At 39.0% G+C, this 26,740-nt stretch overlaps 1 protein-coding gene across 3 annotated transcripts; it reads left to right on the top strand.

The window, feature by feature from the left end:
- The first annotated feature begins 942 nt into the window (after positions 1-942).
- gabra5 (gamma-aminobutyric acid type A receptor subunit alpha5) lies at positions 943-25,324 on the top strand. Of its 3 annotated transcripts, none has more exons than XM_072390072.1 (10): positions 943-1,401; positions 2,274-2,358; positions 2,557-2,681; positions 4,564-4,631; positions 5,063-5,283; positions 8,048-8,130; positions 18,074-18,217; positions 22,544-22,696; positions 22,997-23,208; positions 23,880-25,324. In XM_072390072.1, the coding sequence occupies exons 2-10, from the start codon at positions 2,276-2,278 to the stop codon at positions 24,168-24,170; spliced, it is 1,380 nt and encodes a 459-aa protein (XP_072246173.1). In that variant the 5' UTR covers positions 943-1,401; positions 2,274-2,275; the 3' UTR covers positions 24,171-25,324. The 3 variants fall into 3 exon arrangements, with proteins under 3 accessions (XP_072246173.1, XP_072246174.1, XP_072246172.1); XM_072390073.1 differs by lacking the exon at positions 943-1,401 and adding an exon at positions 1,418-1,581; XM_072390071.1 differs by lacking the exon at positions 943-1,401 and adding an exon at positions 1,664-1,769.
- Positions 25,325-26,740: the final 1,416 nt, after the last annotated feature.

Below are 26,740 nucleotides of genomic sequence, written 5' to 3'. Positions count from 1 at the left end.
AAACATCGCTTGATACTTGTACAGTACTGTGTTTTTTAAAGACATCTCTTTCAGATACTGTTCATCTACTGGAGTTTTTTAGGCCTGACACTCCTTCTTTTGTCCTCCACTCGTGCAGTTTTCTCAAATTATTTAAGGACACACTGCACACCATGCTGATGTATCCCAAGTTTTTGACTAGTAGCTCTTTGTGGATCACATTGTGGGTGCAAAAATAACATTTTAAGTCTGTCTAACTGTGTAATCTTTGTCAATTTATGTTAAGGAACAAAAGAAATGGGAACGAATCATGTGTCTTTTTAACAGGCTGCTAGTAACAAAGTACCTAAAGATACAGTTTATAATAGGTTCTTTGCTAAGTTGTCTGTTATGTGTAGACACAACACTGGTTCATCCCTTGAGTTCAGTACCTTTTTATGCTTGAATAATTCATGGGCCAGTCGTAAATAGCTTAACAGATTAAATTCTTCCAAAAATGAAGCAGCCAATTTCCAATGAAAAACTTTGAAAGCCGAGAGAACTAATGCGGGCTGAGAGATTACAAGAAAGTCTGGCTGCTCTGAAGCAAAATGTGAAGCAGTTCGGGGCTCAACACCATGTGGTGAACTTTAAGAGAAGTACCTTGACCCTTGAAGCTAAAGTTGTTCTGTTTGTGTTGCAGGAGGATGGGTGACATTGTAGCCTCCTGCAATCTGGGCCACTAAACAAAAAATCAGGACTCTGTTTTCAGGTTTGTGTCCCACTTAAACCAGACCTCAGTAAAAGGGAAAATGAGTGAAGTGTATGAAAGCAGCTTTGATGATAACCATAACAATAATAATAACAGTAATGCTATTAATAACAGTAATCATAATAATACTAATGATCAACACCAGCACGGTGCGTGGTTCTTTCTCTCCCTCATCCCCTCCCATCACCTCCTCTCCCGTTTTCTATCCCTCCTCCACTCTGGCCACCCATCCTCCCGCTTTTCTGCATGCTCGCCTGCTCAATTCACACCGAAGTCCACATTTTACATCGCACTTTGCCGTCGGATACAAGATTGGATTTTGTGCTAAGCTTGCTTGCTCGCTCGCGGCTCCTCGGAGACCAACTAAAGGATGATCAGTCAGCAGAAGTGTTGGGAACCCGCTATTTTTTCGCTGCCAACCTTTTAATCGTTCTGGGGAGAAATAAACCTGACGCTGTCAGTGAAATTAGTGAACACCTTCTTCTTCTTTTTTTTTTACCCCCCCCCCCCCCCCCCTTTCCCTTTTTCATCTTCTTTCTCTTTTTCTCAAAACGCAATTAATATGCACGGATGGAGTCGGCGTTTTTAGGAACTGATGCCTAGTACGAGCCAGGCAGCGCAATCTGCGTGTGAGATCTACGGAGAAGTTTGACTGCGCATCGTCGAGTGTGGTAAGCTTTGGCAACTGCGGCTCAGCGCCTGTGCAGCAGAGCGTTGTTAAAGGCCAGTACGGTGTGAGATGTAGTGGGACGTGTGGCTGGAGGAGAATAGCCGAGCTTCCTTGTCTCTGCTACAACAGGGTGGACCCGCACCGGTTACACTTGGTGATGAAAGCCGGAGCAAGAGAGGAGGTATCAACGCGCTTTGCGTCGTCCGCGTGGAGGGGGTGGGGGGATTTATTCGACTTGTGGGGGTCTGTGAGTGAGCGGGGTTGCGGTGGAGGAGCACAGAGGGGGGTTTGTACTGTAAGAGTCCAACTGCGGTGCAGAAAGCGGGAGAATCTTGGACAGAGGGTGTAGATACTGTATGTGCATAGCAGGTAGAAGCGGCTCCCTGTGATGGACTTAACTTAATCAGTTAAATAGCTGTGGGACACTTGCAGTGTGAGATATATGTGGGTGGGCTGCTGGAAGGGGAGAAGGGACATACTGATCCGAGAAGATCTCGACACTTTGCGTTTCTTTCTTTCTTTTTTTTTTGTCAGACATCAGCAAACTTATAAAGATCCTGATGTTGCCTTGGAGTGTGCAAGAATGCAGATGTATTGGAGCACATGGATATAGCTGAATTCCATATTCCTGCCATTTGCTTTTCTTTCTCTTTTTGACATGCCAGGTTACATTGCCGTAAAGATGGCAAACACACCAGATTATATATTATTTCATATTTTTGATTTTCTATACTGAAACTAGTAGAGCATGGGCAGCTTTACTTAAAATAATTCTGAAATGTAGTTCCATTATTGGAACTAAAACAGTCAGTGAGCTCTGTAGTAAAATAGCCAGTTGTTGTAGTTTTAAACAGACAAAGTGTGTGTTTTCAGGAATGGGCGATGGAATGTGCGACAGCTTTGCAATGAGACATCTGTGGTTCTGCGTCCTGCTTGTGAGCATCACCTACCGTCTGGGGTGAGAAACTGACTCCTGTAAACTGGTGTCATTCTAAAGGCACATTTTGACCTATTCACAGCTTAATTGAAAAATAAATTCTCTCTGAAAAAATGTTTTTAACAATTGATCATATTGTAAAGCAAGTTAGGGCTGGCTTTGATTACATTACTTCCTTTTATGTCTTAAATTTGTATCTAAAAACAACCTCCCATCCAGCCTCTCACAGGATGTAACCGGAACTCCTAAAGAGGCTGAATTAAACGACAACATCACCATCTTCACTCGCATCCTGGACGGACTGCTTGATGGCTACGACAACAGACTCCGCCCGGGATTGGGAGGTATGCCCACTGAATGTATTCACCTTCTCACCCTGGTCATTTGGGTAATTAATACAGTCACATATGCTGCATGATGAAGGCACTTGGAGTTAACTGTGTGAAATATTGCAGCAGTTTAGTCTGCACACGCTTCACAACATCTGCCCTCTGCTAATCCTGGACAAGACAATTGTGCCTGTGTTAAGAGACAAAGACACACGCTCAGCTGATTAGACCTCCTCTACCCAAGATTTAATGTGGCTGTGGACACACTCATAAGCAGTGCGAGCGTAACCTTGAGTAAGTCGTTCTATCATTGGTCTAATGGCCTGTCTATTGTTCTGCAGCAACTGAAAGTTCTTATCATGACGGAGTAAAAAGACATTCATCCTGTTCTATTCCATAAATAGAAACTTTTCCCTCTGCACACCATTAAATAATCATGTATCGTAAACTAATTTCTTGAAAAAAAAAACATACACTGCACAAACAGCCACAATGAAGTATCTAATGTTGCAGTTATGTTGAGATCAGGAGCAGCAGTCACCTCACATTGTGGTTTTCAGTAAGGAAATTCTTGTTTTTGTAATTCTGGCTCTATTTTTTTTCAGGTTAATTTTGATAAAAGTGCTGATTTCTTTATGTGACCACTAGGAGTCACCAAAAGCAAAAAAGGCAAACTACAGTACAAAACAATACTTTAAGCGCAGGATTGGAACTGTGTATATTTTATAGAATTTGCTGTGCAACCTCAGATAAGTCTGAAAATATAAAAAAATTCAATTTGGCCTGAAGATACAACTTCTTTATGGGCTCACTTTGAGGTTAGGCCGTCAAGTGTGTGTCATGCTATCGTTCCTGAACAATCATCTTCACTTCCTAAAGTAGTAGTTTGTGTAACTACTTTGCCAGCAATGCAGAGGATTTAGTGGCTGAAATGTGAATGAAATATAGCAAAGTGTCAGTTGGGTGCATTTTAAAGGCGATGTGCAACAAGTGTGCAGATATAGAAATAATTGCACATCACTCATATCTTACTTCAATGTAAAAGAGTGTTTTTAAATGGTGGAATTACAGCTTTTAAGGATCTACATGCTTCTTACACCACTGACCGATCTATGTGTGGGATATTTCCATGTAGTCAATAGAGTAATTTCTTATTTATGTTGGCTATATAAAAATTGTTAGATTGTTGACTGTTTAATCTCAGGTAAAGTCATGTGGTTTTGGACTTCTTTTTCAGAACCCAGTTGCTTCTTTTGGGTTTGTATTCATGTTCTTCAATTCTGATTCAGTACAGGTCCAATTTAGTAGTTCACAATTATAACTACAAGCAATTGCCCATTGAAACAGCATGTGTATGTGCAATAGAAACCTTTTTACCTGAACAACAGCAACAGAAAAGTGACATATATGTGAGACCACTGGAAAGATTTGATTTAGACATCTATGACCACATACTGAAATGACACAGGTAGCATTTGAAAATCGGAAGTGGCGATTTGATTTCTGTGTCCAAACAGCTGAGTCACATCATTGGAAGAAAAATCAGACTTGAGTCACTTCTGCCTGCTGATGTAAACACAGCACTAGATGTGTTTTTTTTTATACAGGCATGAAATCGGGCAACACTGGATGTTGGAATGACAGCGTTTGAGATGGTTTCTATCTCAAACTTTACTACTAGATATCAGTAATTGTGACACACCGTTCCTTGAACTTGGGTTAGTTTTCAGGATAAAACAAGCCAGATCAATCCTACATACCTCAAACCTGAGTTAAAATCTAACAACTCAACTTGAGTGATATGTACCAGAAGTTAAAAACTCCTATCAGGCAGTACACGAACAGCGCGCACACTCGGAATAACAAGGTTTTTACCACATTCTTTCTATTCTCACAGAGAAGGTGACAGAGATCAAAACCAACATCTTTGTCACAAGCTTTGGTCCAGTGTCTGACACTGAAATGGTGAGAAACTCTTTCAGTTTACTCATATTTGTTTTTTTCGGGTTTTTTTTCTTACACAATAAATAATTATTTCAATGATCTGAAAATTACTGCAACAAAGTAAACGTGAAAATGTAAATTGGATCCTAACTGGATTTTTTAATTAGAGGTATAAAAACAACTGCAGTCACATGACATGTATTTATATGATGACTGACTTCACCTGATCACCTGCACCATCCTCCCACTTACACAAAGAAACCTGTATTTGGATTAATTCGTCACTGTAGACAGCATGCACCATACATTTGAATATACGCTAAACCTATGTGCAGTGTCATAATATACTTATCTCATTCTTTCAGTACATACAGTACAAAGAGTATGAGCCTTTTAACATACACCACTGTACCTCCCCTTTCTTCATGGGACTGAGCAGTTTTTCTCTGCAGGAATACACCATTGATGTATTTTTCCGTCAAAGCTGGAAAGATGAGAGGCTTTGCTTTAAAGGCCCGATGGAGATGCTGCCCCTGAACAACCTCCTGGCCAGCAATATCTGGACCCCCGACACCTTCTTCCTCAATGGGAAAAAGTCCATCGCACATAACATGACCACACCTAACAAGCTGCTGCGGCTCAAAGATGACGGGACTCTTCTGTACACCATGAGGTGAGATGCATCCCTGAGGCCCCTCCTGGACTGAAGGTGGATAAACATTTCTTTTGACTCATAAGAGCTGAATGGTGCTGTTTAGACATGTTGTGTAATCCAATTAGGAACGAAGAGATGACTAAAACCTCCATCAGCCTCTTCTTTGTGTTTAATGGCTTTTAAGACCCCTGTTGCTCTGATGCAGCCCACATACTCATTCTGCATGTCTCAGTGGTGCGCTGATGCGTCATTATGTTGTCCTCGTACAGTAAACTGGAGGTCAGGGGAACTTGAAATGTTTGCTTTGACCCAGCACTTGTGTCCTACTCACACTCTGTCATTAACTCGATCTCTACATCACTGAAGCCTTCACTTTGGCAGAAAAATTGCACGATCCATTCCTCTTATTACCGCTTTCAACTCTCTCTGTATCCTTTTTAAAGCTTATTCGACATGCCACAGACACATCTTGCGTACATCTATTTTGCAGTGGCTGTTGTTTTAAAAGCTTTAACTGCTTTTCCCCTTCATATTTATCCACTTATTTGAAGTACTCAGAGAGGGATGGATGTTAAATGTGTTCGAATTCTCCTACAGTAAGAGGTGTATCCTTCTTTTATGGAACCCATCCAATTTAGACCCTTTCACTACTGGGTCATCATCTTATCAGGACAACAAATCAAATAATAAAAAAAGATGTTTAAGCAGATGGAAATGGCTGCACGTCTAAAATGATCATTGATCCGCTCCCTTTAAAATAGCTACAAATCTACAGCACTGTTGATGCTACAAGCTGATAGAAATTAGTTCACAATGGCCCATTAATGCATTTGTGTTCTGGGAACGAGGCTATTAGAGAAACATTTTATGCTTGCATTACTCTCCTTCCCTCTCCTACGTTAGCACAGAGAACAAGTACTGTAGTCTGCAGCACCATAACTGCTGTACCATGAAAATATCTCTCTGAGGAAACATAGAGTTTCGATCCAGGCAGTGTAATGTCCCGCAGTACTCTGTATATCTGAGAAGATGACTAAAGCACATCAGGCACCTGAGTGAATAAACACAAATAGTAGCAATTGTCTTTTTTTGTTTGGCTGCCATTCTGCAGTGTTCTTATTGTTCACGATTTATTCAAGGCTAGCAGTGTATATATTAGACAAATAAACGGCAGTCCGAGCTGCGCCTTTGCACCACTGGCCTTCTGTGGAAATTAGTCAAGCTCAGAAAAGACTCAGAGTTATAAAAAGCAAAACTGACACCCCGACAGTGTGAGAAATATCAGTCTGTAGATTTATAATAACGCAGCTATTGTGGAAAAGTCAGTTTGTCGAAACACAGGATTAAACTCCCTCTGTCCTCATACTGCCACCACTGAGACTACAGCGAGGTAGACCAGTGTCAGAATAAGAACATCAGTGCCACAACTGTAATTAAACATAAGGTCCGACTGCAGTTAACAAACCTGTTATATTCTTTCTTTAGACGCTGGAGTCAAATAAGCTTTGCCTCTTTGCTGAAAAAATCCCTATTTTTTTAAAAAAAGGGGCTGAGATATGCAGAAGTCTTAAATGTCCAATAAAAATGAGGGATACACAACCCAGAAAAATGCCAAATTCAGGGAATCATATCTAACTCATTCATGTCTTAGAATCATCCACTAGAGGGTGACATACACTGAGACTCAATCCACAGTGGCCGGTGACTGATTATCATGCAGTTCAATATTGTGCCCTGTAATATACCTTATTGAGAATTCCAGGGTCATCAGTATTTATAAAGTCTTTCTCACTTATCAACACATGTGTGTTGCTGTGTAGCAAATTTTCACTAAAACAGCTGAGGCAGCTGATGCCCTTTAATATGTTGAAAAGCCCCTCTGTGCTGGCTTTATCTTCACTGTTCTCTGCCCCCCACCTCAAACAATATCAGGCAGCTTGCTTTAATGTTGTGGCTGATATATGTATACTATATGATTTGTGTTTATACTATATTAATGTTGCATTAACATAAAGGCAGAACTTTGTCCTTTTTCAAAATGGCTCAAAAGTGTCACAAACAATGAATGCATCAGTTACTATAGAAAACCCCAGCTATCCAATGTAATATCCATGGAATCCCTGTGATGGACTGGCGACCTGTCCAGGGTGTACCCTGCCTCTTGCCTGATGACTGCTGGGATAGGCTCCAGCCCCCCCACGACCCAACCGACAGATTAAGCGGGTGTAGAAAATGGATGGATCCATTTGGAGTAGAACTATAGCCACATAAATCATTTGTAAAGCACACAAGTGTAATTCTACCCTGTGGTTTCAAAGAGAAGCCTTGCGACTTAACAGCTGTGACTGTTCCCAGTATGGCCAGCAGAGGGCATCATTACACAAAGCTGTAAGCTCCATGATTACTCAGTCAGAGCCACAATGGGAGCCGTTTTATTTCCACTGAAGCTTAATTGTGCTCTACTATGCTTCCACAGATAGGTGGCAGCCTCTCTCCACTAAGTAATACTCCCAAGCTCACTTCACACTCACAGTTGCATCATCTTGGTTTCATCACAAGACCCTCTGATGGCTCAGTTGCTCATGAAAAATGTCTTTTTCTCTGCTGTTGATCTTCTGAAACTCATTCATTAAGACAAACTAAAGTTAGATTACTCCTAAACAGAACAATGATTTATGAAATGATTGTGTTTTTGAGAAAGGAGTGTTCATGAAGTTTAAGTCTTGTTTTTTTGCAGTAAAAAATATTTTTCCATCTTTGGATGCTTCCCTTCTGCTTTCAGGCTCACAATCTCGGCAGAGTGTCCCATGCAGCTGGAAGATTTTCCAATGGATGCCCACGCCTGTCCCCTTAAATTCGGAAGCTGTGAGTAAACAGACCTCTGAGAAAATGCGCTCATTGAATATCTGCGTTAAATGAATTAAATAGGAAAAGGAACAATTTAAGTCTGAAATGCTAGTGAGCATGAACCACAAACATGAGGGTACGAGTGAGAAAAACAGCATGACAATCTGACACAGCTTTAGTTTCTCAGTCTTTATCCTTGCAGAGAATACAGTGACGGATGTATCTTAGTGTGTTTGACAGCCCGTGTCCCTCAGGTGCAAAGCTATTGTGGTGGCAGTGCAGGAGATAAGATCTCAACGCTGACACACTACTCCTGATTAAGCCATTAATCATCATGTCAGGGCAGCTCTGCTGATTCCTTCACTGTGTTCAGCTCCATTTGATAGGAAACACTGAAACACACACACACTGAAAACTATCCACCAAGATAACCTTCAAAAATTGTACACCTTGCACACAAACAGTTGAACCACCCTTCTGGCTTCTGCTCAACCCCCCCACCTGACTTCTAAGCCAGTCAGTTTGACTCACATAGCCCCAGTGGAGCAAAAATATCTGGGGAGCTTCTGCCATGTAAGCTTAAGATTAGCAGTTAAGGTGTTCCCTGCCTCTGACATATGAAAGGTGATCCTGGGCCATTGAGGCAGAGCTGCTCATGCTGCACGCTGATACTTATCTACTCCCACACCTTCTTTGGTTAACCCAACCCCCAGCAGAGACCAGGGGCAGGGCTAATCAGGGCAGCTAACAGAAGCTCCTTTTTACACAGAGATCACTCTTTAAGTGCTGGAGTTGCTGAGATGACTGCTCTGCTCTCCTTAAGTTTAAGTACAGAGACATATACCTGATATTGTGTAGATTCAGTGTAACTGAAATTATAGATGACTTTCAAAGAATTTGTTATCATTGCAATGGCAATAGGATACAATAGTTCTTAAGATGCCAAAAAAACAGCTGCTGGATTTTTATCTGCCAGTTTTTATACTTGATTTGAGTTTGTGCTTAAAAAAAGACTTTGTAGACACACTGATTTTGTGTACATACACAGCAACAGACTTTTGACCTTAATCTTAAAATGACAATATTCCAGTTATGGTGTTGACATGCGCTGCATATCAGACATTCCATTAATTTTCCTGATTGCAGAGCATAATACAAATATGTCCCTCAAAACACGGAGAATTAGCCTACTCTGGTTTGTTGCTTGCCCCAAAATTCTGTTTACTATTTACCACAGCCTTCCAGATCTGAATTGAACTCAGTTGGAGTCAGTGTTGCCAAATCTTGTGACAGAAATAAGCAACCTGATCAAGCCCAAAACAAGTGTTCAACAGTATTCCTAAAAACCAAGGTTGCTCATATTAAGCAGATCAGGGGACTCTGGAGCCTAGAGCAAGCATCTGAAACATAAGTGTGTGTCTGCAATGCTGTGACAACTCAAGGGGGGTTAATAGTTCATGCATGTATAAATATATATATATATATGTGTGTGTGTGTGTGTGTGTGTGTGTGTCCATGTATATACTCCAGATAGCTCGATTTCTCTATTGCTTATTCTAAATATGATTATATTTGGGTATTTACATGACAATGGACAGTGGATTGATATTAAAACATTAGTTGGGAAAAAGAAAGAAAAGCTGCAGAAATGAAATGACATTCTGAAATGTTATGTTCATGTTGCTAATTTTTTATTGTTGGCATCGCGTATTCTCAGAGGTATGCACCGTATTTGTATGTTAGCAGCTTTGATAAGCTTTGCATGAGTATCATCTGTTACAGTGGGGGATGAAAAAGTTACGCTGAGTGCACATTTAATAACAAGAAGTATTCTATTGACCATAAAATGACTTTTAAACCCTAATGTGACCGTAAAAATATAACCCGTGTGAGGTTCTAAGCTGTAAAAGTTACTGAGCTGTATGTCCTGTTTTTCTCAAACCCCATTAACCTCAGCTAATCCTTTGACCTAATGGACAGCACTCACACAGGAGCTCAAGGCTTTCAAAGCTACAGCAGACCTGTCCCTTGCTGTTGTGTTAATCACCTTTCATGCTATGAGCTCTACTACTATTAGTGCAGCTCTCTGCCTACTGTGGCCTCTGTCTGTCAAACTGTTTTATTGTAGGAGAGGTGTAACTTAAAGGGAGATGGACCATGGATGTAAAATGTGAAGCAGTGCCTTAGAAAATTGTCTTTGATGCTTTTCATTGCGTTTAAGCAAACCATATGGCTTTGTCTGAGTTTTCACTTCGATTACTCACTAATCACTTAAAGAAGCTCCTTGCCTGCTAAGGGGCTGTCATGTAAATTCACTTCATGTCAAAGTTTAGCTTTTCTATCTTTCAGTTGTCAGTTTCTCATTTTAAAAAAAAATTGAATCTCTTGTGTCGTTTTTATCATATGAAGTCAAGTCAGAAGACTTTAGGTGAAAAAAATTAGGGTCAAACAGCAACAAGCTAATGAAGGTTACTCTGTCTAAAAGTAAGCAAACCTCCCCCTACCACTGCCTGAAAAGCTCAGTAATTCACATTTTATGAATAATTTTGGCCAATAAATGCAAAAACAAGTGGAAAAACTGAAATATATCGGAAAACTGTGAATTATTATTTGACAACGATTTAGAGTATTTTCTTTTTGTTTTAATTAATCTACACTCAAACAGAGAGTGGTGCAAAGAACAGGAAGTTTTAGCCCAGATGTCTGCTGATCATTATCAGGGTATGTGCTGGATATTGTCTTAAAACACATTGGTGTTTCTGTGGCTGCCATTGCCTTTTTACATTTGGACGATTCGACTGAAAAATGCATCTTTTGATGTGTTCACTCAGAACTCTTGTTAATAAATTATCTGAAATGCAAATAGAAATCAAAAGGATACATAATCTCCCGAATTCCACACAGTTTGTAAACTGATTCAGCCCAACAGCTTGTTTTTGACATCTTAAATCACACCTGGGAGCATGTTCGAGTGTTTCCCATGTTCACAATTAGGCATCCAAATCCATGTCGTAAGGCTCCTCGCTTTCATACTTGAACATGTTCCTCAGTTTACGCTTAGTGATGGACAGAGAACAGGGGCAGGATTTTTAGTCGTTTAAGAGAAACGTGAAGAAGAAAATTTGAAATAAGAAAATTGCTTTTAAGTCACATTCTCTAAATTCTGAGATTTATTTCTATAATTATGAAAGTATGTCAGTTGTTATGTTCTCATGTAAAGCCTGTCTAGAGGAAATATATAAAATGTGTATGACCTCTTCGTATTGCATTTTGTGGTGGAGGCACATAATGTGCTTAAATTACATGTTGGCACCACTATGTCTTGGTGATGAGGCTCTCACGAGCTTCTTTGTAAGAATTCATTCATAAGAATATGAAAATACTACACCTAACCAAGTGCTTTTGGTGCATAAACCTCCCCACAGAGCGACTGAAAATTAAAAAACAAAACAAAACAAAAGCATCTTTTGTACTGAATGAGGGTATTAGTGTGTCCACCATTAAGTGGGAATTGTATTTCCACCAGTAAAAAGCTGTTGAATGACTTTGCGTATGCATCGCCTCTGTGTTACGGCTTACTGTTTTAACACATTGCATGTCACTAGCTTGGTTTCAATTGCTGTTTGTTTCTTAAAGGTGAATGGAAATGGTAGAAAAACTGAAAAACTTCCATTTAAAAACGTTTACACTTGCTTGAGAAGGTTTCAAAGAAGACTTTATGTGCATTGGGGTAACGGAAACTATAAGCAAATATTGTCAGGCAAACATTCAAACAATTCACCAGCTTTTTTCGATATGAAATGGCAAACCCCCCACCCAACTAACTCACACTACTGACAGCCCAGATATGGTATTATATCCCAAATATTCCCAGAGGCATTCCTGAAGAACTGTCTCCATTTTCCTGCAGTTGTTGATTTTCCTTCCTCAAAAACAACTATTTCTTCTTCTAAATTATAGCCACTAGTAACATAGCCTACATCTCCACCCTGTAGTGACATCACACTTAGTTTAAGCACTTGAAACCACAGTGAAAATGCGTCTGATTCACAGTTCTTTTATATTGATTTTTAAAATAACATCACATCAGACTTGGTTACTATTTCAAATTTTGTGTTTAAAAGGTTATCTCCTCTTTAAATAAAGGTTTATTTAAAGAAAAGAAAGAAAATAGCATTGTTCAACCAAATTTAGTTTTTTTCCTGTTTCTATGAGTTATGAGCTCTTCTTGAAAGAAATCTTGAACGTTGTAGAAAACAGAAATTAAAAGCTGCATGGCTCTGCTTCAAGAAACATAAATGACTCCAGTAAATCCGCAGTAATTCATCATGTCTAAGCCTCATGCAATCCAGGGACAGCTAAAGATGGAAAAATCTGCATCTTGTCAGCTTGGCACTACGTTTACTGGCCCAAATTCCTTTTTACACTACATACACATTTTTTAAAAATCTAATTCAGCTTTTTATCAGATTGAAGTGCAAGACGTATTTCAGAGAAAGTATGTAAGTATAGTGAGTTTCACAGTGATTCACACAACAAGAGGTCAGTCAGAGACATTGCACACATGTTACTGTATCCACAGAGCTAAGGTCAGAACCAATTTCAGACCAGAGCTGTTGGACCGGAAAAAACTCCCACTTTCTCCCAGTTGACCTACTGCTGCTATTCATCCAATCCAATCACACCTGTTCTGACATAAAAGTGTTTGGTTCCACATCTCAGCAGTAATGGCTGCAGATTCATCTAGAAAAATCTAACCTGACATGTAGGAGAAGTTTTAAAAAAAATCTTTTTGTTGTTGCAGGATAAATATTTTCATGAACTCATCTCGCTGTACTACATGGCTTTAAACGACAAGCTTGCTATAAGCATAAAATCTGCTTTTGGTGAGAATTTCATGCATTATTTGTGGCCTTGCAGTCATTTTCACTGATGTAGGGAACAAACAGTAGACAAACAATGTTAGAGCTTCTCAGTGTTTCGTATGGAGCACATCAAACTACAGAACTACGACAACTACAGTTTTTCAAACCTGTTCTAAAATACCATTCATGCATACACATGAACTCTGAAACTTGCTTGCTGTCTTCCCTCCACCTGTAAGAACATACTAGAAAAACACTGTTCCTTTGCACTTTCAGTGTAACACTCTGTAAAGTGTCATCTTTTCAGATGTGATTGCATAGAATGAGAACTGTGGATATTGTTTATCACTTTAAGTGGAGATTTAGACTAGGGACAGATCTTTTAATGTCCAGGAAGCACATGAAGTGGTCATAGAAAGCAAAAACTAGATAGGCATGTTGGAACCATTTTAAAAAAAGACTTAAGACGTTCTGTTTTGCTGCCATACAAGGACCCAAATCCTTATTTGCCACATATAGTAGACTTTGGCATTATAACGTTTACACCTTCTGTCTATAAAGTGGCCATAACACACCCACAATGAATAATTATAAAGAAGGAATTTATCATTTGAATTCCTCGTGCCATCAGCATACAGCAAAGAGCTTTCCTGCCTTAAGTTGTCCTACTGACCTCTAAATCTCAATAATCAAAATTTTTACATCTCTTTTGTTATTTTAAGTTGTAAGGTACATCCATTAGTAACCTCCAAGTGGATTACGCATAAAACTACTTTTTGGCCAAAAGCAGTAACTCCACTTAGTACTGTCATTGTGAGGAAAAGCAGACTTACCAGCTGAAAATCTGTGATACTTGACATTTTCTTATGTGTTAAAACACACAAGTTCAATTATGTGTCCCATTTATTGGTTTGTGTTTGGATGTAATTTCATCAGATGAGTGTATCGCAATTGGCAGGTGTAACTAATGCCAAGATGCTACAGTATATGTGTAAGTGGTCTGTGAAAGATTCAGTCACACTCAGTATGAAACAGAGCTGCTGCTCCTGCTGCTTCTTTATGCTGATGTAAAGTATTTCAAGTCTTTGATTTTCAGCTTGCTGGACTCAAGCAAGCTCTGCAAAATACAGAAGTCTCTCTCGCTCATACTGTCGTACAATCTTTACACGTACAGTAAAGAAGATGCACTAAATCTCTGTGTGTGTGTGTGTGTGTGTGTGTGTCACTCTGTTTCTCTCTCAATCGTACCGCAGTGCAGTCCAATCTAACAGTGCTGCACTAATCCAGCAACTGTGGTGTTACAAGACTTAACTGCAATTTAGTTTGACCCGAATCAACCAGTCTGTGGATTATCATCTCAAAGACAGCACAGCATTGTCTTAAACAAAACTTTGTAGGGCTGAGCTACAGACAACGGAATAGTTACGTTATATAAATCAAGTGCAGAAATCATATTGTGTGCGACTGACATTTCATTTCTTTATGCTCCTTATGAGTTGATCTGCACTTTTAAACTCCAGAGACTCTAAAGATCAAGGATACAAATTGTATGCTGGAAGTCTGAAGATGCATTACGTAATGGCTTAAGTATTATTACTTGAAAAGTAAGACATAAAAGATGCACTTTAAGCTACTGTATTAAAAGATTGAACAACATTAGTTGGGTTAATGTGCTGCTGCCGCATTCTGGAGAGTTTTGTGCTTTACTTTAATAAGACTTAACAACAGCACGTTCTCTCTCCCAGCTCATGCACAGTAGAGTCAAGCTATGGTTAGAGTTTGACGTGGCTATTTAACTGCAACTCATCCCAGTAAACATGCACAGGAGGGCAATCGAGTTATTGACCAAATTATGTCCAGACCCTCAATTGACATTGTGACAGTGCCATTCTGCCACCTCTAATTTTCTCCGTGGGAGAATGTTATGCACCTAGGTCATCGTTCTATCTTGCCACACCTACAGTGGTTGAAGTTATGGCTCCTGAGTGGCTGCCACTTGTGGGATTGGAAGTTGCAAATGAAGATAATTTTAAATTAAAAGTTGATGATCTTGAATGATAGCTTTGTGACCCTCCAAAGTATCTGTGGATGACAAATCTGGCCAGATATCAGGTTTCCTGATGTTTATATGTACGTTATTTCTACAATGGGCAAATTTACAAAGGAAAGTCTCGAAGTATATAGAAGTCCAAATGTCTGGTTGCCCTTCAAAGAGGGATTTGTCAGCATAAATATCAACATTCTGCTTGTATAAGGATAGGTTTGCACGATCATCTTTTTATTTTATTCAAAATATTGTAATGAAATCTATAAAAATAATTATGGTATAGAATCCACTGTTCAGCCCATGTTATATGTGAGGACAGTCCTGAGACTTCTTGCTACTTTATTGCAGTTTCTAATCAGCTTTTTTTCTTTTACCCCCTTGATTTATATTAGTGAAATTGAAACTTTGGGTCACATTCTGTAAAAAATGTCACTTGCAGAGTAGACCCGCTATTGTTCCCCTTAGGTCATCTTGACAAGCCAACATTTAACACTCATCCAAAATGCAGATTAAAAGGAGCATTGTTACATGTTTTCCATAAAATACAAAAAGTTTCACAGACTATAAATGGGAGATGCTGAACACCTTATCTCTTCTGTTGTTTGTCATAATATTGCAAAATAACAATTTTTGCCCCAGAAAATACCAGACACAAAATGTTCCAAGACTGTAACAAGCCCAGTTATGTTTGTGAATGGCAGAAATCCATTTAGCTCCCTCTTTACTTTGAGAGATTTTTGTAAAAAGAAAAACCCGACTTCTTTCTAAACCTGTTGGTGCAGCTGATTGCACAACAACCTTTCACCACTTTAGATGTGTTCTCTGTCAGTTCGCAACCAGGTGAGCCAGGGGTTTTTCTTTTTTACCACCAAGTGGCAAAAACTGGGCGTAACTCAAGTTGTCGATTTTTATGACATCGCATGCACTCTCTGTACATGCAGGAGTGCTTCAATCCCCAACTGCATTATCTCGTACATTAGTCCCGTTTTGGGAGTTTGATTTTGTACAATTTTTGGTCAGACTAACATGTTTAGATGCATTTTAAGAGTCTTAATTCTTTTTTTCCTAGTATTATGTAAACTTGCAGACTGAGGCTTGATCAGGAGCCCTGAAATGAAGTGGATACCTCATTTTTCAGCTGATCTACAGCTGCATCATGTTAGATGATGATTTTTAACAGACAATCTCCATACCTGATGGGTGATGGAACACTAAATCACATGGACTGTAGACAAAAAGTTCAAGCCCGGTTTGTTTTACTGTATCCACACTTCTTTTTAATATAGTCACAGTTTGTTTACATTTAGGCACAAAAACTCCTGATTAGGAATAAGAAGAAACAAACCCCCACCATAACAAATCCTTTCACAGTGTTTTCACTTGCAGAGAACATTTGACTGCAGTCTTTTATCTAAGTATAGGTCTGTAAGACTACCCTGTGCATTGAGAAATAAAAAAGCCGACCCAGTTCATTATGGGTTGGCCTTTAGCATATCCAGACCAAGTGTTCATATGTGGTTAAGACAGTTAAGAGAGTGAATATTTGTTTTTTGAAATTCAGTCCAGCATCACTAATAAAAGATCAACTCCTGGGATTAAAGTAGATGTAGTTCCAAAAATGTTAACACTGTGTGCAACATTAATAAAGCACTTGTTGGAATGACTGGCCACAGATTCACCAATAAATTTTAAAAAAAGATACCAACACAGATAGACAGTGACAATACAGTCCCAAAAAGTCACTGTTCCCAGTTTAGCGCATAAAGTAAAGTAACAGGACATTTTTACACTTAATAAATGAAGTAAGATGTAACATTTTACTTGGAATGTGGATTTGTTACCTTGGAACTGAGCCAAGCCAGCAGTTTTTTGTTTCAAGTGTTTATGCTAAGCTAGGCTAACATACTTATTTGCAGGAGCAGGGTGTCTCCACATATTTTGTTTCTGGGCAAAATGCTAACAGAAAATTCTACACATTGTTTAGAGGATATGTAAATAAGAAGTTTCTGTGTTGCAACTTGTCTGGAAAACCAGGTCACAAAGGATGAGGCTCTTATTATCTTACATAACAAAGAGCTTAAACTTTCAGTTAATTTCATCCCAAGTGTAGTCTGTGTCGCCAAAACCTGCTACATTAAACTCTATAGCTTATCCCTCAATGTCGTATTACAGCATTGCCACCCAAAAACGTTTTCAAAAAGGTGTAACGAGGTGACCTACACTTTCAACATGGACACTTTAGTTTATTTAAGCTCTATTTGGGATGTTAGGATCAGTAATCAGCTTGTTCGGGAAGTTTGGAATAATGGAACTATTGAAGTTTATCTTCTCAACACAGGCTCAAATATGCCACAGCACCTGCATCTGAAAACTAACATGACCACAAACACAGCGTTACATAATTGTACTCACGTAACATGTCATTTATCAAACTTGTTTTTGTCTGAGAGCTGGTAACAGTGCAAGCTCACACTAACATGAAAATAATCTACCGAGGATGAGGGACTGGTGAGACATGAGCTCTATGTGCTTCTCAATTTATTTATTTGTATTTCTTGAAATTAGATTTTAGCTTCAGGAGTAGGTAGAAGGTTCAGAGATTTTCTTGTTTTTTTTTGTTGTTTTCATTTTGGGGAGCGCTGAGTGGAAGAACCTTTAGAATATTGGAATGTAACTATTATCAGCTGGGGCCAGCACTACAGAGCCAGCAGAACAGAACCACATTCAGGCTAAATCCACTCAATGTAGGGGTCAACTATTTAGACCTATATGGTTTTACTGGTATGTGCCAAGAGAGAATATGTGAACGATGGCACTTTTCTGATCTGTTTTTACTCTTTTGAAAACAGTACTTGTAGTTTTTCGTCCACTCAGTTTGTAAATATACATGTAAGTCTTATGGAGTTTATGCACTGCTATCTCAACATAATATCCCTCACACAATGCTTCTTGGATGCAGCTACAGATACCAACTGCATATGTATTTTTTTAAAAGAGGGCTTTGGATAAAAAATCTGAATTTAACACATGCTAATTTTTTTTTTTGTAGATGCATATCCTGTCTCTGAGGTGGTCTACACGTGGACTCAGGGTGCAGCCAAGTCTGTGGTGGTGGCAGAGGAAGGCTCAAGGCTCAACCAGTATCATCTGATTGGACAGACAGCAGGGACAGAGGACATCTACACCAGCCGAGGTGTGCTGAAGTGACAGTAAACTGACTTAGATCACAGCAGATGGCCATTTTGATCTTTCAGTGGTGCTTGAAAGTTTGTCATACAGTTTACTACATTTATGAATAAACTATCAATATTCTCTCTCCTAAAGGGTTAAAAGACAACCCAGTTTATTCATTCATTCACTGAGGAAACTTATCCAAAATTAGATTTCTATGACCTGCAAAAGTATGTGACTGTCAACCATACAAAATCAGAGACAGGCTGACAATCAGGTGCAAGAGGGCTCCCTATTATATAAAAGTCTAAGCTTCACAACGCCTGTTTGTGGAAGTAGAACTAGAACATTTTACAAAAGCATTTATTTTAGTGTTCAGACACCATCAATCCACAACCACACAGACTCTGTACAAATGAAGACAATGTGAGATCACTGTTAGTCTCACACTGTCTAACGTTAATGACCATGAGTTCAGCAGCAGGTGAACACTGAGCAACAATAGTGTGCACGTCAAGGCTGGAGAGAACACACTGCTCTCCAAAAAGAAAATGAATGCCTGCTTGCAGTTTTCTGGAGTTCACAGGGACTGTGTACCCAGTTAATGTTTTCATTTGTGTAGAAATGTCATTTCTGTCAAGAAATGATGCGGGTCCAATTCCTGCATTTATCAATGTAGCATGTCCACCTTTTAAGAAAAGGTCTGAAGACTCAAATCAGGTTTCCCTCAGGTTTTTTCATGTGACATTAAATGATAATAAGACATCCTTTATAGAAGAATTTCCTCTCCATTTTTCTCTTGTATGTGGTCAAGGCAACTTGTTTTGTTTGTGTCCTTCTTTTACAGCCACAGTGCTGTTTATTACAACCAAGTGAAAAAGATCTATACTGCTGACACTATAAAATCTATTATAATGGAAACATGTCCAATGACCATGTTTTTTTCAATGACATTACAGTTTTGCTTCAAATTTTCTTGACAGTTGGATGGAAACATAGCTGCCTGATTTAAAATGGGCCGTTCGTGTTTTTCAAGAAACAATTTTGGAATATTGGACCTTAAGCAAACAGTTCATGTGAGGAAACCCTCCATCAAGGTTAATCTTTTTTTTTCAATATAAAAGTATAATTTTTTCCTCTAGGTGTTATTAGGTTCTCTTTTTTTTTTTTTTTACTTTTTCAAATCTGATTACATTTTGGGTCATACTTGTGCAGAAATTATGAAAAATCTAAAAGGTGCACACACTTGTCAAGCAACAAGCGTACCCTCATCTTTTTTTAATCACTGTTATTTTTTCTATTACAGCACCAGTCATACAGTAGCTTCAGGCAGGAGCTGGGATTTTAAGCCTCCACCCTATTATTCAGCTTTGTGTTATTACACTGTGTGCCATCTAAAGATGTGAGAAGGAAATTTTTTTCAAATCAAACTGGATATAGACAATGAATGAATCACAAGGATTTGAGAATGCCTCCCACACATAGCCAGCTGTCTCTGGGGCTGCCAAGAGAAAAGAGAGGGTGGAATTGGAAGGGAGGGGGGCAAAAAAAATCACTTATCCTTGGTCTGAGCCATTGGGTCTGTAGGGTTAATCCGTATGCAGGCCCATCAGTTGTGCTTTTACTGAGTGACGTCACAGCTCAGGGATTGGCTGCTGTGAAAGAGGCTCGTTGAGCGGGGGGGGCATCGGCTTAATTCTGTTATGTAAAGAATAATACATTTCTGCTGCTTGGTTGCTGGTAGTGACTCCGTCACAGAGGAGGAGTTCCTATAGTGGTAGTGTAAACAGCAATAGTTACATAGTTTTTCCTGCATCTGTCAGGACAGGAGATATTTACACTGGATATCATATGAGAACTTGTTATTGGAGAAAATCCAAGCATGCTCTTGGTAGTGGAAGACCCATCGTCAGAGCAAGCTCAGATGAGTACATGCATTGCTCATCTTAACTTGCTCTGACAGGTTTGTATTTCTTGTCTGTAACTATTTATACACTGCAGAGACTAGCCAAGAAAAGTGGTAAGTCACATTAAGCCAGCATGATCTTAATTAGCGTTACTAATCTGAGTTTCAAACCCTCTTTAACAAGCCAAGAATAGCTCAGCAATGTGCTCCTCTGTGGTAGAAGTGACCCTTGACCTCTCAGGTTTACCAAATGAGGATGAAGATATAGATACAAGAATTGAAGCTATGATAAGCAAAACTTGTCATTTCAGTTCATTACGATCACCCGTGCCCTCAGATCTTAATATAAAGTGGCAACAGATGGTTTGGATCTTTACTTACCAGTTGACCAACATAGCTGCGTTGTTCTCCGCTATGAATGGCAGTTCCCCACAGACACTCCAAAAACCAAGCAGTAAAATCCACCACAACCGCATTGTTTCACACCTTGAAGATTTCCATCCACTTCCAATCCCAGCAGGCGGTCAGATAAGAGTGGAGGTGCCCCGGCTGTGCCAACACAGAGCAGGGCTGCTGGCTAGTAGTCCACAGAGTGAAGGCAACACAGGTGCTCTTTTCATCGAGGACATGATGCTCTTAGTTGCATCGCACAGACCATCCAAACTTTGCTTCAGTCCCTCTCAGCCCCCTTTCTGCTTCAGGCATCTGTGCACCTGCTTGTAATCACTACTGACCCGGGTCTGTTTTAGTGTTCTCGGTCAGGCGAGGCAAAGATGTACGTCCTCAATCAAGAGTGGCCCGGCCTGACAGAAAGGGATGGACTCTCTGTTCGCAACTCACACACACACACACGCACTTGCACATAGAAAGAGAGACAGAGAGAGAGTGAGAGAGATATACAGGATGCAGATTGTGACAAGGGATTAGTGAGACAGAAAAATCCGATTTTGCCCGGAGAAAGCAGCAGTCATCTGTGGATTTTCTATAGTTTATCAGACTCCACAGCTCAACAGGATTTTTTTAGAAAAAAAATCCCTCAAATGCAATCTTCCATCGGTTAACAGGATATGATGATTTTCCCACCAACCTGTTTTTTTGTTTCCCCCCGAATATTTTAGTTCACACATCTGGCTTCCTTCAGCTGAAGTTCATTTGTGGAGCACTTAATCACAGTTGAAGTGCTGAGCGATGACACAACACCTGCTCACTGAGAAACATGAAAATAACTCAATGCAATGCAGCTTTTCAAGCAAACAATTCAATTCGGTTTTATTTTTAAAGGGGATTTCTGAGGGGTGGCTGTAGCTCAGGAGGAAGAGCAGTCACCCACCAATTGGAAGGTCGGTGGCTCGACTCTGGCTTCCCCGGGCTACATGTCAAAGTGTCCTTGGGCAAGACACTGAACCCCACGTTGCCTCCCAGTGTATCATTGGGCTATGAATGTGTATGAATGATTAGAAAAAAAAAGCACGTAGTTAAGTATTTTAAGACATGAGTGTGTGTAGTAGTGAAGCGCTTTGAGTGGTCAGTTAGACTAGAAAAGCGCTGTACAAGTCCATTCCACCCATTTTATTTCCATCTGTTAGCCTAATGTTTTGGTTTCACACCACACAGCTTTGATTTGGCTATTGTTTTCAGACAAAAAGTTTTTTTTGTCTTCTTTTAAATGAGGGCATACCAAAACATAGCTAAAAATGAGATTAAATATTACACCGTAACATTCACCAGGTGGTCAGAAACAGGACTCTAAATGGGTGCTCACTCTCACACCTGCAGGAAATGCACTGGAAGATTTGCTGCTACATTCACACTGAGATTTTACAAGAAAGCTGGGTAGAAAATCTTTGCAACAAGTCTGGACCAAATCGTTCTCATATTTGCACTCCTGCACAATAGCCTTCCAAAACATTTCTATACCATTTCAGAACTTTCTGTTTTTCCTCTTGTGTTTTATGCTGGATCACACTGTCATCTTAGTTTGTACAGCTGCTCACCATACCAGAGAAACTGCTTCATGTTAACAAAGGCGATAATGGCACACTGACGTCACAAAAATGGAAACTCTGATGTCGTGAAATCCTCTTGTTCTCCCTGTATACACTGCAACACAACCAATGGATTTACCAAAGATCCTCACATTAGAAGGATTTTTTTAAAGAGATGCATTTCAGTGGCCTCAGACTAAATCTAAAGTAGAAATGCACGGAATGGCCTGTTATTAAGAATACTCATATACGTGTGAACAAGGCTTATCTTTTATGTACAATGCTGATACATTGTTTTCCACAGTTGGTCATCAGACAATCAAACTCAACAATATACCTTTACATCCTATGCTAATCCTCCAGCTTCACAGCATGGTATTTATTTAAATATGCAGAATGAGCTTTAGAATGTGAGAAAACTAAAATGTCAGTATTTATCCAAAACTGTTTCCAACAGGTCAATACACAGTGATGATGGCTCACTTTTACCTGAAGAGGAAAATCGGCTACTTTGTCATCCAGACCTACATGCCCTGCTTTATGACTGTAATCCTGTCACAGGTTTCCTTTTGGCTAAACCGAGAGTCTGTGCCAGCAAGAACCGTCTTTGGTGAGTGTGGTAGAATCAGGTGCATCAAGCAATGGAATGATTAAAGTAATTAACTTGAAGAGCAACATTAGTATTCATACTGTATCCTGTAGGAGTATTCTTAGAGTTTGACAACAATGTTTAGGCCTTAATGTTGTGCTTAGTGCATGAATATTTCTCTGTTTCTTCCCTGATGCTGCTCCACGATCTGACCATAATACTCCGATACATGCCCTGCTTTTTCCATGACTAAATCTGCTGAAATAAAAACTGAATTGCAAGCGTGATGACTAAGACTGACCCAGTTTTCTCCACCAACAGGTGTGACCACAGTTCTAACTATGACCACGCTCAGCATCAGTGCTCGAAACTCCCTGCCTAAAGTGGCCTACGCTACTGCCATGGACTGGTTTATCGCAGTGTGCTATGCCTTTGTCTTCTCTGCCCTCATTGAATTCGCCACAGTGAATTATTTTACCAAAAGGAGCTGGGCATGGGATGGAAAAAAAGCAATGGAGGCCCAACAGCCCAAGGTATGTGTTTTCTCATTGATGCCACATTATGGGGACTCAAATCTGTCAGTTTAACAACATCTGTTTCTCTGTTGCTTCTTGTTTTCTTCCAACATTTGGGTCAGACCTCAGTATCAATACCTAACCTGACACAGGCATTTAACAACAGCTACTCTTCAGTTACATAGTTACATTGAAGAAGAACTTCACACTTCTAAGAATTAGGATATCGTTCAATGGAGCATCTGTAAGGATATTTGGTAAAACACTTTTTGAAGTGATCACAGTGGGTTCATTTTATTGTATGTCATTAGTTTTAAACTGACTCCAGTCTCTCTTTCTTTTCCCTCTTCTGAGTTGTGGGGGGGTGGGTGGAGAAATAAGTTGCAATGAAAAGTTTTGTCAAACCTGATAATGTGTTAGTAATGATAGAGTAGGAATGATTTAGAACTTAAAAAGATGGATCAATAAATACACATCTCAGTCTGCCAGTGTAGTGGCATCGTGCCAGTTCATTAGTCCCCTGAGGACATTGATCCCCCCCCCCCCCCATGTTTTTCCTTTTGTATTAATTTCTTAATGTATATGTGACTGTACTGTAAGTGCCTGCTTTTTTAACTACATGTTTATTTTGCTGAATGAACAGTGTGTAGCACCATTTTTTGAGTCAATGCTTTCTTTGTTTTCCACAGAAGAAAGACCCTTTAGCTCTGTCAAAGAAACCAAACAACACCTGTTCCGCTGGTGTGAATTACACAGCTAACCTTTCAAAGGATGCATCTATCTCCACCATTTCAAACAGCACGGCTGTTCAGCTCAAACCGTCAGAAACCAAGGCCCCGGACCCCAAAAAGACTTACAACAGTGTGAGCAAAATTGACAAGATGTCCAGGATAGTGTTCCCCGTGCTGTTTGGGACATTCAACCTGGTGTACTGGGCTACGTATCTCAATAGAGAACCAGTGATCAAAGGAGCTGTTTAAGCTTTAAGATGAATGCTATTTATTCCTCTGAAAACCTCTTTAGGATTTGATGACTGGAAAGCAATCAAAAACAATGCCAAGCACTGAGTCCTTGTATCATAGATGTGTGTTTTTTTGGGGTTAATGTGATAACATTGCATGTATTTTGCTTCATGTTAGCATTGATTTTGTACATGTATGATTAACAACTTAGATAAATAGAAATTAATTATATCAATCACTTCATTCAGAACTCAGTAAGCAATTCATTTGTTATAAATTATTTTCAAATTTTAGCATTTGGCATTTATATTTTCTCCTTGAGTCTCTGATATTGGAACGTGCAGCAAGGCCAAATGCTATGCAAACAAAATTTTTACTGTGTTATTACTGAAGAATGGCTTTTACCTTTGTAATTCTTTCTTTGTACAATAGAAATGGGCTAGAGGTCCAGGAATGTGAGGCTGGACCGAGGCACATGGAACTTTGCTTCATTGTTAAAAGCAGATGAATAGCCATGCTAAATGTGTTGCCTTCAGAGTGTGATAACTCATTACAAATGCACTGAATCTCCTGCACCCACTTAGGCTTAGAGCTTTTATTCAGTAGTAGACAGCTTTTGTTCATTTTCCCTACGTCTATTGACTTAGAATGAATAGTTCTCACTGCAGTATGTTTTGCTTATCTATGTTTCTGCTTTAGTAGACTTAAACAGGGACACATTTGAAGCTAAAGTGATGGTGGTAATTTCTGTTTCCAAGTCACCAAGTTAAGAATCATGTATGATGGTAGTGTCAGAAACTTGTATATATATGCCCTGCTTTTACAGTGCCACTTAGCCAATAGGGTTAGCTTCTATGTAATGCATATACTGACGCAATGTAACTCAAGTGTAGTGCTTCATAGAGAAATGAGCCAAGTAGTGTGCACTTTAGCAATTTTGACAGAAAATAATATGCTTTTTTTAAATGTTATTTTTATTTATTATTTTTAGATAAGTTTGTTGTTTCTATAAGCTTTGATAATAACTTGCAAATATTTGAATGGTTTGAGCATAATCACTTAGTCGCCATGAAGATAACAAACTGACTTGAGCACATCTGGTTAATGAAAAGACAAAAAGGAAAAGTCATAATCATAATGGTTTTGCTCCACTACAATTTTAAAGTCACATTGTTTGTATAATTTTTAAATAACAAACTTGAATTATTGAATTTTTCATCAGCATAAAGATAATAAGAAGCTATGTTTTTAGCTTAGCTTAGCTTAGCTTAGCTTAGCTTAGTTTAGCTTAGCTTAGCTTAGCTTTGTACAGACAGGAAACTGGATGAAATAACTAGCCTGTTTTTCTGGGAGTTGCTTTTACTCCATCTGATAAATATGATTTAACTCTTGTTTGATTCTTTTGTTTGAAACCAAAAAAAAAAAAAATCATTGCAGATATTTAACAAACAGACATGATTTGAAACATTTGTTTTGGAGATCACACATGATGATACGCTTTACAATCTCCTGCTTAATTAAATAGTAACAAGTTACATTGTAGCTGAATGACTTAAATCTTTGAGCCAGTATATGTTGAGCTGGAGCAAAAGGCTGCTGAATGCCACTTCCCCAAAAAGTAAAAAGTCTATTAGACAGACCTCAATAAAACCACTACTTATTTCCAATTTTTGAAAACACATTAAGACAAACAAGAATATAATTAGTGTTATTGATTTTTGTGAGCCATATATTTTTGAGGAATGAATATTATTCTAACATTTGGACAGAGTCAAGCTTGCTGTTTTCTATTGTTTTAAGTCTTTACACTAAGCTAATCCACCACAGGCTTCATATCACTTACAGAAATATGATACTGATATCAGTGTTCCCATCAGATCTTTGAACTAAAGAAAATAACTATGTCCAAAATATATTGCAGTTTATTTAATTTAATAACGTCTTCTTCTAAGCTGATTGTCTTAGCTAGGTCTTTTTACATGATGCCCACAACACCTGCTTCATGTGACATCTCTATTGAAAAAACTGTAGTGTTTTTTCATTAAAGTGAATTATAGATATAGGCTGTCCTTTAAATGCAAATATCGGAAGCAATAAATAATGCTCATATGAATGCTAACTTATCTTCAAGGTAATATCTGTGACCCTGTTTTTGTTAATGTATTTTTATCAAGTTTTTATCTTTTTGCAGATGCCTTTTCTTTTTTAAATATTTGTATAGCTATACTCTAATTATTTAGTCTCTCGTCCCTGATCATTGGAGGTACAGTACTCATGGACCAGTATGAATTTCAGTTTTTCTGTAAAAGGTCTTTGCAGATCATAAATATAAAGCTCTGTGTCACCATTAAAACCTCAACCTTTGTCTTTATCATTATGTACCTGACTCCAATAAATCTTGTCTGATTCCATCTGCCTGCTTTTAGTGGTCAAAAAGCTCCATGATAATGAAACACTAAAAGCCTTTATTATATCTGTTGTAGAATCACATTTAGTGCATCATAGGACATGTTATCAAAGTAAGAACATAGCTGACATGGATGGCCATGTTCCATCATCTCTGGATAAATACACACAGAGAAACACCC

The sequence above is a fragment of the Leuresthes tenuis genome, unplaced genomic scaffold (assembly GCF_036924035.1).
Source record: "Leuresthes tenuis unplaced genomic scaffold, fLeuTen1.0.hap1 SCAF_7, whole genome shotgun sequence".
Taxonomy (NCBI): domain Eukaryota; kingdom Metazoa; phylum Chordata; class Actinopteri; order Atheriniformes; family Atherinopsidae; genus Leuresthes; species Leuresthes tenuis.
This window is presented reverse-complemented; position numbering and strand designations above follow the sequence as displayed.